Source organism: Dysidea avara, chromosome 4 (assembly GCF_963678975.1).
Source record: "Dysidea avara chromosome 4, odDysAvar1.4, whole genome shotgun sequence".
Lineage (NCBI taxonomy): Eukaryota > Metazoa > Porifera > Demospongiae > Dictyoceratida > Dysideidae > Dysidea > Dysidea avara.
Genome location: NC_089275.1, coordinates 16221369 through 16234478, shown reverse-complemented (window position 1 = coordinate 16234478; position 13110 = coordinate 16221369). Strand labels below are relative to the sequence as shown.

The following is a 13110-nucleotide window of genomic DNA, read 5'->3' as shown; positions in this document are numbered from 1 at the left end:
TCCCATATAGCAATAATAGACTACAACATTTCACTTCATACCACAACATAATTCATTATATATCTTGAGCCCATTGTGGTACCACTACAAAACTTTTATCAAACATAGACCATGATCACAAAAATATTACTCACAAAAATTATATCTCTTGAGCCCATTACTCACAAAAAAATAAAGAATTTCAAACAACATTTTTCAAAATAAGTTTTCAATACAGTACTTTTGAACCATAATTAAGTAGATATTTCATAATTTAGGGATTACTGGAAGGTCAATCAACAGTCTTCCTTTAGTGAAATTATGTTTAAAAATATTTACACAGTGCAAAGTTACGGTCAATTTTGTAACTAGAGATGGAGCAAATTTTCATGAAAATTAATATTCAAAATATTTGTGGTCATAAATCAGAAACTATGGGGTGTGTGGATCTAAATCTTTGCATGAGTGATAAGCACCACAGGTACTAAAAACACACCAAGTTTTGTCAAAATCTGATAGGTGACCCTAAATTCCTGGTTGATTTGACATGGAATTACCCACACAAAATTTGACCCATTTTAATATATAATTTTTTTATTATTGCCTGAATTTTCCATGACTGCAACTGACTGCATTTTGATATTAAGAGCTAGTACTAGTAAGAGAAAGTTGATCAGTACAGGGAGTAGAGTATTACATCATTTTGTTTGCTGGCATGTAAAATGTGTGGTAAAGGTACCTTTTCACACGTATAACTATGCATATCAATTTGCAAACAAACAAGCACTTATATAGTGTACGTACCTTCAATAACCTTATCAGTTTTACCACACTAATAATATAAAGTTTTGAAATGATTATTGCAAAAACTAAAACAAAGACATCCAGAATGGTGCCTCTTCTTAGAGTACTTTTACAGTATCTCTCCAGCTTAGGATCTATTTTTAGATCAACTTCAAGATGACCACGCTGAAGTTTGTTTTTCATAGTAATATCAACATGATACACAGCATTTATTGCATTGTCGCGTTCAACGATGCCTTTTTGATAAAAGGTAGTAAGAGTGAAACTAAATTTCATCTGTTGTAACCTAAAATGATGATACATAAAATATCATCAATAGAAATGTATTCCATCACCTATTGTACAATGTACATGTAGTGCTGATCGAAATACATACACATTAAAAATTGAACACATTACTTAATTAATAGACTTGAAATTATAAACTTATGCATTTTTGTTTCTTTGGTTGTGGCTTACTGTCCCAATAGGGACCTGCAAGAATTTATGAGTATATGCGTATATAGAATTTACTGTTGTATAAGTCCACTTGGATTTTCAGTAGGCTTGAGCCAATAATGCTTTGAAAATTACCTATTATGCTTTGAGCAGTGATCAAAAATTCAGCCTATTATGTTCAAGATTATGCTTGAGAGCTGAATGTTTATTAGAGTATAGCTGCATTTATGACTGCTGTATTAGAGTAAGTGACTGTTCTATTAGAGTATCTTGATCTTATTTCCATAAAGCGTGAATAGTCAGTCAAGAAATAGTAAAAATAATAATACTGCAAGGTTATTGATATGAAATTCAGTTATGATGTGCAGTGTGTTCATGTTGTGCAGTATTTTTGTTGCATGCTTTGCACGTTTTAATTAAAATTCTTGAAAATCATCCCATTATGCTAGCATAATGCTTGATGCTTTTGCTAGCTTATTATGTTTGAAATTATGCCGGCGTAATTGACACAAGCCTAATTTTCAGGGTAAGTAAAAATGGCAGATCCAGGGACCAAGGACCCCGGACCTAGGGGACCCACCGGGGTCCAATTCGTCTTGGAATTTTATACCCTTTATGTACAATATTATTCTATACTTGACTAGGTGCTTCTGCAAGTGACCAATCCACTTTTTCCCCATCATGGTGTCTCACACAATGCTTAGAATTTATAAACACCTCTGAAAAATGCATTTATATGCCACTCTCCTGCTGCACAATAAGTATACTAGCCTATTATGTCGCCTATAGCTACTAAAGTTTAGAAATATTGTGCAAATGCATCATGATGTATGAAGTCTGGTTGTTGAGCTGCTGGACTGAAACTTGCTTAGCTAGTAATCACTATTTCCCTGAATATTTGTTTGCACAATGTTTCCAAACTTTAGTACCTAGGCAACATAATAAAATTATGCTCATTGTGCAGCAGGCGAGTTGCGAGTGTCCTATAAATGCAGTCAGCTTCACACACTTTTTAAGAGGAGCTTATAATTTCTAATCGGTTTACCGTATGCAAGGAAATTTTGAAATCACAAAAATTTGACGAACTTGATGAATCGGTTTAATTTGTCAAATTTAAATTCATCAAATGTGACCGGATTTGCGAAAAGGTACCTTTTTCACACACACAATTTGACCCATTTTTTGAAGTTTAATGTTTCATAACTTTTTGACCATGGCATATAATTGCTTGAAATTTTCAATAAATGTAGGTACAGTATCTGGCTACATTTTGAGACTAAGCGCAAGATAATCAGTATAAGGAGTCAAGTGTTACATCATTTTGTTTGCTGGCATGTTAAATGTGTGGAAAAGGTACCTTTTCACAAATCCGGTCACAAATGTTTATAAGCACCCTTAAAAGTACAGGTTTTGCCTACAATTTCTTGATTTTTGTCAACATTTTATTCGTCAAATCTGCTGAAGTCTGAATTCGTCAAATTTTTCTTACGTCAAAATTTCCTTGCATACGGTAAACATAATGTGAGACACCATGATCGGAGAAAAGTGGATTGGCCATGCGAGACTATTTGCAGAGGTACCTAGTACAAGTACAGAATATTTTGAAGTGCATAAATCCAAGAAGAGTTGGATCCTCACGGGTCCCTGGTCCTTGGTCCCCAGGTCCACTGTTTTTACCTATGCGGATTTCCAGTCTACAATATGAAGTTTAACATTCCACACAAAAACAATTGTTCAGAATAGTGTAATTATAAGCTATGCAGTGAAGGATGTACTGTACTTCTGCTACTTTACATGAATGTTAGACAAAGAATCCATGATTCTCTAATGTATTCATGTGTGTATGTATGTATGTATTGCTATGTATTATTATGGTAAGCATTATTAATGGCACGCATGCGTGTAACTTGTTGAGTAGTCATTAACTAGAATCTGAGCACAAGGCTGACAAATGTAATGTTTATTGCATTTTCGGCAATGTAGATAGCTCATGGGCACATTAAAAAATTTAATTCAGCTAAAGAAACAATAGAAGATTTCTATGAGCATTTCGAATTCTACTGCACGGCCAATAGCTAACATCAAGTCTGAAGATGAAACCCAGCAAGCCCACAAAAATACCCTTTTTATAACTATGTTGGGGCAAACTGCTTCATCAAACTATGTGATTTGGCAAGTCCTAATGATATTACGATTTTAACAATGGACCAAGTGGTAGCACTACTGACAGCGCACTACCGAGAAAGCAGAACACTATAAGTTCTTCAAGCGTATGCAGGAAGATCAAGAAAGAACCACTGATTTTATTCCAGCTTTAAGGTGGCTAGCAAAGACATACAGTTTCGGTCAGTATTTGGACACCGCCCTTCACGATCAGTTTGTCTGTGGTTAAATGATTGTAATGCCAACATGAACTCCTCAGCATACAGGACCTGACACTACAAACGGCCATTCAGAAGGCCACTGCAGTTGAGACAGCCACAAGGGAAAGCTGGGGAATACATGGTGCTCCAGCTGAGTGATTGGCAAGCAAGGAGTTGCACAAGATGTCTGCCAAACCTCTATGTTATCGCTGTGGCAGGTCTGGTCACCAACTAATGCAATGCAAATACAAAACTTTTAAATGGCACAATTGCCAGAAGGTTGGACATTTGGCTTCAGTGTGTAGTTCCAAGCAGCCTGCTGACCAACAAGACAAGGACACTGCCAGGGGTAAACGTATTAGATCCGTGCAAGAGACTGTTGAAAGTGATGATGACAATGGTAGTGACAGTTCAGGATACTTCCATAACATTTTACAGTTAGGCACACGAGCAAACAAGTTTCTGCTCACAGTAGACATCAACTCAAGACCAATTGAGATGGAAGTCAAGTCAGGGGCAGAACGCTCTACTATTCCTTTGTCAATCTTTGAGCAGTTCTTGACAGATGTGTGCATGTTAAGCCATCTCAAGTTTCTTTATACCAATATGATAAATCCCACTGGTTGTCACTGGGGAATCATTAAAATCAATGGTACGATTACTCTGGCTAGTTTTAACAACTGAGACCCAGTCTGGTCTTATCGCTTATTTGAAAGTATTGAGAAATGGCGGTTTTAAGTATTTGGTGTGTTGTAGTTTGCCAATGGTTGAAGCTACATGTGTATCAAATTTTCACATGTTTTATGCCAATTCCTTACCTAACAGAGCATTCACTGTACAAGTAGCCAACAGCTAAGTTTCCACCATTTTAGATAGTTTTTCAATGTATCAGGCAAGCTCCCAAAGGGGAAGGTGGCGGAGGCCAGGAAGGAGGGTAAGAGGCTGTTTAACAATTTGATAGGAAGGTGTAGGGTTGAGTTACGCCATGTTATGGGCCATTCAGGTCTCATAATTGGCTTAAATGAAAGGAAATCCACAGCACAGGTCTTTATTCAATACCACAGAGCTGTACAGCCACATACAGCCATCCCCAGGCTGACCAGAGCTCCATTAATGTCCCACACTGCATATGCAGATTTCCGCTAGGGTTGGGAAAAGTAGCCAGCAAAAGCAGACCACTCAAATCTAACTGATTTTGATTGTGAAATTGGATAGTTTATTCATATAGCCTTCTGTTCTTGGTGAAAAATTGAATCTGCTGACATGGGAAATAAGACCAGTTTTCCAGATCCAGTCACTATTTACGATGTCACACATGTGATCAATCATGCTGTCTGAGTGTGTGTAATAACCGTTCTGTATAACTGTACTGTATTTACCCAAGTGTACTGTATTGCCCAAATGTCTGCTAACTGTACTGTATGACTCATACAGTGCAATTATGCAGCTGTGTTTGGAAAATAAAATACGTAGTGGAACTTTGATTCTCCCATGCAGAGTACTATATGTATGCACATAATGTGCATGTGTGCACACATCAATGCTCACCTGAAACTGTTATCTCTGTTAATGAAATATTCGACCTGACTTCTCACAGTACAATCACATGTTTCGATGGAGCAACATTCAGTCTCGTTAGTACAATAAGTACAATGTCTATCATCTAATCCTGATTCTTCAGCAGTGACCATGAAGAGGTCTCGATGATAAATAGTATGATTAGCTGCAAGTAATGTAGCAACAGTTACGTGTTCACATAAAAATTCTCCTATAACCATTCAAGTGCAAATAACTACAGGTATATTGGAAGAGGAAATCTTTGGTAAACAATTATTACCATAATAGGTTTTGGTGTGAAAATTTAAACATTTTTGTTATTAGCTGAATAATATTAGTATAATTATTTACATTGCACAAAATCAATGAAATGATGCTCATTTAATCAAATTAGTCAAATATTGATCCCATCTAAAGCTCACTGTTGAAAGGGTTTCCCTTAAACATTGATTACTACACTTCTAATCATTGATACATTTACAAGCATGCCATCACCATAACTTACATGTGTTAGGAAAGAAATCAGACATATTATTTTTACCGCAATCCTCGTATTTCACATACTCAATCATCATTGTTAGGTTATGAGCATATCTTGTGGAACCGCCTCCATGAAAATAGTAAAATGGATTGACAGATTCTTCTGAGATCGTATAAAACTGCAGTTGTGAACATATGTACATTGATCAACCACATTGATCAACCACTGTACACAGAATTATGTATGGAGTGTGTACAGTAGATGAATACATACAGTACATGTTTAAAAGCTGCATAATTACACAGCAATCAGAAAGACAGGATTACTTCTCTAGTTGAGAATTAATACTCTTGGTGATTCATGTTGTAATATACTTCAGTTTGATGGCATCGAATTGAATTTTATTTTATCCTGGAAAAAGCCTTTCTTCTATAGCAAAGCAAGTTAAAACACATAAACATTTCACAGTAACTTTCAAATACACAAAGACCAAACCTACTTACAAACCAACAATATATGTGACCGGGCCTGCGAAAACAGGGCATGTGGGCACAAACTACACCCCGTCATTCTACAGGTCATATCTCAGTACTGGAATAGTATTTCTGCATTCTGTAACTTGCATCATGATGCCACTGAAATGCTTACTAAGAGCTGAAAATTGCAAAATCATAGCATAATGGTACAAAACGTTATGAATGATGAAAGTATGAAAACGTAGGTAAAAATCATGTGCCCACATGCCCTATTATTGCAGGCCCGGTCACATATATATATATATATATATCCTGTATACACAATAATAAAACTACTGAGGAGATAGTGATGAAGTGATAATGACAAAGGACAACATAGGCCTGAAGCATGTAAGTAAATTCTACAACAAAGAATTACTATGGTGAAAGAATTTCTGGGTTGAGGTAAGTGCACATCTTTGAAGGTTGGCAAAGTAGAGAGGTTAAAGATTAAAAATACATACATACATACATGACCAGGCTTGAGAAAATAGGACATATGGACACAAACTACACCCAGTTATACAATAGGCCATAAGTCCTAGAATGGAATATTTGCATTATTCCATAACTTGTATTGTATAGCTAATTAAATGCTTAATAATGGCTGGAAAATGCAGGATGGCGACACAACAAGTGCAAATTTGAAAAGCATGCAAATTGTATAGCTATGCCCACATGCCATGTTTTTGTACAATTATTATTATGTCTATAAACTGTACATCCAGTTTAGCAGGGAAGTAAATACAAATCTAATCCAAAACAGCCAAGCTGTAAAAAAAGAGTGCGGCCCCCAAAAATGCTATGGTGAAAAAAGATGTGAAATCCAAGGTGGCGGCCAAGAAAGGGCTGTGATGGTAGGTTAATGGTAAAAATTTTAATGACAATTCAGGTGAATTTGGTGCCACTTGGTCTTGGCACAAAATTCACCTGAATTGTCATTATTAAAATTTTTACCATTAACCTACCATCACAGCCATTTCTTAGCCGCCACCTTCGATTTCACATCTTTTTTCACCATAGCATTTTGGGGGCCACACTCTTTTTTTACAGTTTGGCTGTTTTTGATTAGATATCACTTCTTTTTGCAATTGTATACCCCAAATGGGGCTCTTTCAACCTATCTTTTTTTCTTTACCTCAGGAAGAAGAAAAAGATTTAACCATTATCATAATCAAGATTTAAAGCAGATTTTCATTTTTTTTAAACTTTAACTATTTTTGATTTTATCAGTAATTATACAAATCATATATAAATATTTATTACATGCCAATTATTTCTCATAGGATAACTTGTTTGCAGCTGATCTCTCTGCTGGGTGACTTGAAATGTAGCTGAACTCTCTACAGGGTGATTTGTGTGTAGCTGAACTCTCTACAGGATTCTCTCTACAGGGTAATTTGTTTCTAGCTGAACACTCTATAGGGCTATCTGTTTATAGTTGAACTCTCTCCAGGGTGATTTGTTTGTAACTGAACTCTCTACAAGATGATTTGTTTCTAGCTGATCTCTGTATAGGGTAACTTGTTGTAGCTGAACTCTGTACGGGATAGTTTCTTTGTAGCTGATCTCTCTACAGGATGACTTGTTTCTAGCTGATCTCTCTACATGGTGACTTGTTACTAGCTAAACTCTCTTCAGGTGATTTGTTAGCAGCTGAACTCTGATTTTTTTGTAGCTGAACTCTGCACAAGGTGACTTCTTCCAGCTGATCTCTCTACAGAGTGATTTGTTTGCAGCTGAACTCTCTACAGGGTGTTTTTTTTGTAGCTGAACTCTCTACATACAAAGCGACTTCTTGTAGCTGGTCTCTCTACAGGATGACTTGTTTCTAGCTGATCTCTCGGCAGGGTGACTTGTTTCTAGCTGAACTCTCTACAGGGTGGTCTGTTCATAGCTGAACTCTCTACAGGTTGATTTCTTTGTAACTGAACTCTCTACAAGGTGACTTCTTCCAGCTGAGTCAGATATCTCTACAGGTTGACTTTTTCTAACTGATCTCTCTACAGGGTGAATTGTTTCTACCTGAACTCTGTACAGGGTGATCTGTTCATAGCTGAACTCTTTACAGGTGATTTGTTTGTAGCTAACCTCTCTACATGGTGATTTCTTTGTAACTGAACTCTCTACAAGGTGACTTCTTCTAGCTGATCTCTCTGCAGGGTGATTTGTTTGTAGCTGAACTATCTGCAGGGTGATTTGTTTGTGCCTGAACTCTCTACAAGGTGATGTCTTCTACGTAGCTGATCTCTCAACTGCATGACTTGTTTCTATAGTTGATCTCTCTAGCTAAATACTCTACAGTGCGATCTGTTAAGTTTGTAGCTGAGATCTCTCTTGTTTCTAGCTGATCTCTCTATAGTGTTTGTATAGCTGAACTCTTTACAGGGTGGTTTTTTTGATTGGTTGCTGAACTCTCTATGCGGTGACTTGTTTGTACTACAGAGTGACTTGTTTGTAGCTGAACTCTCTACAGAGTGACTTACTTGCAGCTGAACATTGTATAAAGTAACTTGTTTGTAGCTGATCTTTATAGGATAGCTAACTTATTTATACAGATGAACTCTCTCCTGGGTAGTTTCTTTGTAGCTGAACTCTCTACACAATGACTTGTTTGTAACTGAATTGACTATAAGATAAACTGTTAGTAGTTGAACTCCTTACAGAATAACTTGCAATCAAATATAATTCTATAATGGAGTAAATGATAAACGTAGCTGAATGTTCTATTAGGGTAAATGTTCTATTAGAGTATCTCGATCTGGCATTTGCTACACGTAGTTGGCTTTCGAATCATAATAGTCCGGTAGATGTAACTGAAATAAGGGGTGAACCCAGAAAAAATTCGAAGAAAGCTGATTTTGATATCATTAGAAAGCAAATTTTTCATAGAATAACATATCCAAAATCCTCTAAAATACACCTTGGGGAAATTTTTTTATGGCCAATTTAGTATTGCGTAGTATGTGCCTGGATTCAGGAAAGTAGATCTTCCACGCATATCCAATTATACCAACTTTGACAACTCATAACTTCAGATTGGAAAATGGTATTGACTTAACATTTGATCAGTAGTGAGCACTAGCATCATTTATTAGGTGGCAAAAAGTTCAGATTGATATTCAACTTGATCACTAAGTTGTGGTTTCTCAAACGGATGCATTTGCAAACCCATTTTTGCAAATCTGGTCATTTGTGACCAGCAAAAATGTGTTATCCTTAAATTATTTTTTCATAAGAAACAGTTTCCCTAGCACTTCTGCAACTCTCTCTCCTCCACATTTTGCAACACACTAATAATCCATGTTTGCAACAAGAGCATAATATTGTTACCACATGGATTTGCAGTGGAAAGCTGGAATTTATATTGTACAAAATTAATTATACAACCTATGGGACTGATCCCATGTCTATCATCATCGGTTGCAGCCTTAATCCTTCTAGTTTCCAGCCCCATATTAAGTTCCCTCCAATGAATAACTTCTTGCATCAGCTAAAACCATTGATCCTGAAAACTCCATCCAGCCAACTGCAAGGGTTAGCACACTTACACAGCTCGCATGTGTAATAACTTTCTGATGCCACCATTTCCATGTACTTTGTTTGTATACCTGAGACTCCTCAATGAATCAGACTGATTCCCATCAAACTCCAACTTTTTTAAACATGTGCAATTGTTGCATTATACAATCAAGAGTTCGTAATATGAACTCTTGATACAATCCATCATTAACTTTTCAATCGTTTGCACATCATTTGATTGCTGATTAGGCCGACTTTACCTATTCAAATGTTGCGGACATTGTATCACAGCCACCCCAGGCATGTGAAAAGAGGACCTATATATATATGTCCAATAACGTCAGCATTTTTCCAAATCTTCAAAATTAATGTTTTACAACCTCTAAATGAAAAGAGATACGTTCTTGTCATGTTCTGCTACAGCATGCACCAGTAGCACAAGAATTTCATTATTGTTATCAGCCACAACAGTCACTCTACTTCCTTCAATATCAAAATTGAAGTGCACATTGGACCTTCAGTATGTCAGAATCTCTATGTGTGCAATCAGTGTGTAGGGCTGTCAGCATCCCCAGGTATGTTATGGTATGTGCAGGTGCAGATATTCAGTCAAGTGAATCTATGGAAGCATACAAAAGTCAGGAAGTTTTCTTGTAAATGAAAAGAGCAAACATCATTTGCATTGATTGTCCGATATCTGAGAGATGATGGCCAGATTGTGCATCAGAGTAATTTGGATACTGACACACTGATTGTTCAATGTAATTGAAGGAAGTAAAGTGTGTTGTAGCTGATGACACTGATGTTCTTGTCCTCATGCATGGTGCACCAGAACATAGCAAGTATATATTTTCTTTCAGAGGTTGGGAAACATTTGAGCATTGGAAAATTGATGACATTATTGGGCACATACAGTAGGTCCTACTGTAATGTCATAATTAAATCTTCTCTTTTCACATGCTTGCATGGAGTGGCTGTGATACAACATCTGCAACATTTGAACAGGATAAAGTTGGTTTAATCAAGAAGAAAATGATGTGCAAATGATTGCAAGAGCAACACACTTTCACAACTTGTATGTGCATCTACAAGTCATTCATTAGAAGGAAGTTAATGACTAACTTGATCCATTACCATAATGGAGCTGGAAACTAGAAGGATCGAGGCTGTATGCAACTGATGATAACAGACATGGGACCAGAACCAGACGTCTTAACTAAAATTTGTACAATATAAATGCAAGCTTTCTACTACAAATCCACGTGGTAGCAACATTACACTCTCAGTGTAATCATGGATTAAAGTATGTTGCAGCATGTGGTAGTTGCAGGGGAGATAGTTACAGAAGTGCTGACGAAACTGTTTACAATAATCGTGACAAATATATCTGTTCAAACTTACATGATAGGCACCTTTTTATTTCTATAACCAGTCTTACTCTTATTTCATACAGCTAATATTGATTGCAATGAATTTCTTATGAGAAAATATTTTAAGGATAATATGCATTTTTGTTAGCCACAAATGACCAGATTTACAAAAATTGGTCTACCAAATGCATTTAATAAAGAAACCACAACTTAGTGTACAAGGTGAATATCAATCTGAAATTTTCTGCAACTAATAAGTGATGCTGGTGCTCACTACTGATCAAATTTCAAGTAAATACTATTACGTTATGAGTTGTCAAAGTTGGTAAATTGGATATGTGTGGAAGATCCACTTTACTGAATCCAGTCACATATGCCTCAATACTAAATTGGCCATAAAATTTTTTCCCCAAGGTGGATTTCAGAGGATTTTGGGTATGTTATTCTATGAAAAATTTGCTTTCTAATGATACCAAAACCAGCTTTCTTTGAATTTTTTCTGGGTCCAACCTTAAATCTACTAGACTATAACTCGGTGATTTGTATTCCAATACTTCTGTACTACTGCAAGGACTTTCTAAGATAATTATTCCAGCTACACACCGATTTTCAGTGAGGTTTGCCTGGTAGGCGTGAAAAACTAATAGTTTTTTATTCATAAAAATTGATTGACACAGGCTGGGTTTTGTGTCATATCTCGATGGCCTTTAGCTTGATTCTTTTCAAACCACAAAGAGACACTCCTACGATGGTTACTCCATCTACATAGCGATTTTCAGATCATTCCTTCAAAGGCTTTACACTGTGGGTGTGACAAACCTTCAACTTTTTTACGTGAATAATTGGTCATACCTCAGCGAATGTTCATCAGATTCCTACCAATGTTGGTACTGAGATCCGCCTTAATGAGCCCTTTAAGTGTGCCAATTTCAGCCTGATTGGGGTATGCATTCGTTTTTTTATGGTGGTTTTTGTAAAGTGTGCGAAAAGTAGAAGTAGAAGAAGAAAAAACTCTAACTTTGGTTGCTCGTATTTTGGAAATGGCTGGAGTGAATTTCTTCCAATTTGGTTTGTGGACTTCCACACCTAGCCAGCACTTCTGTTGCCAATTTGGTTTCAATCAGATGAGAGATCACGGAGCTACAAAGGTGTGAAAATCATGTTTTCTTTCTTCGTATTAATACTGTATACTCACAGTGTGACACGCCAGCTTCTTGGGCTGTACGACACACTACCGTGTGTCTTGATGTTATCACACAATTGGAAGTTAAAGTATAGCTTCACTGTTAAAATTGAGGTATTACCACAACACCTACAGGGTGTTATTACAGCACCCTTAACACCTTAAGAGGTGTCATAGTCACACCGGTGCATCTGTGACATCCATGTGAATGAAATCTCACAATTGAAACTTTTCTGGTAGTTAGTACATTTTTCAACTTCCATAAAATGTAGCAAGACAAGAAAGTAGGTGTATCAAGATACACAATAGTGTGTCGTGCGGCCCAAGAAGCCGGCGCGCCACACCGTGAGTATATTGACAGGAAGAAAGAAAACGTCATTTTCACACATTTGTATCTCGGTGATACCTCATCCGATTAGAACCAAATTTGCTGCAGAGTTGCCCGCCAGCTAGGGGAGTCTACATTCCAAATTTTAAGGAAATCACTCAAGCCATTTCCGAGATACAAGTGGCCAAAGTTTCGTTTTTTTTTTCTTTATTTTTTTTCTTCTTCGTCTTTTCGCACACTTGCAAAAATTGCTATAACAAGCAAACGCGTACTCCGATCGCCTTGAAATTTGGCACACAGAAGGGGAGTACAAAGGCAAATCTTAGCATCAAATTTGGTGCAAATCCGGTGAATGATTCAGGAGTTATGACCGATTATTTGCGTAAAACAAGATTGATTTGTTGTCACGCCTACAGGGTAAACCGCTTCATGGAATGAGTTGAAAATTGCTATGTAGATGGAGTAACCATCGTAGGAGTGCCTTTTGGTAGTTTGAAAGGAATCGAGATAAAGACCACGGAGATATGACACAAAACCCAACCTGTGTCACAATTACGCGATCAATTTTTA

The 13110-nt window shown here is 36.8% G+C and overlaps 1 protein-coding gene across 1 annotated transcript in view; it reads right to left on the bottom strand.

The window, feature by feature from the left end:
* LOC136253308 (mucolipin-3-like) overlaps positions 1-13110 on the bottom strand; it is an 86931-nt gene that overhangs the window by 57050 nt on the left and 16771 nt on the right. The window contains exons 3-5 of the mRNA XM_066045950.1: positions 5647-5800; positions 5133-5307; positions 784-1069 (exon numbers count right to left, since the gene is read on the bottom strand). Coding sequence (XP_065902022.1) covers positions 784-1069; positions 5133-5307; positions 5647-5800 — 615 coding nt within the window. The remainder of the gene's footprint in view (positions 1-783; positions 1070-5132; positions 5308-5646; positions 5801-13110) is intronic.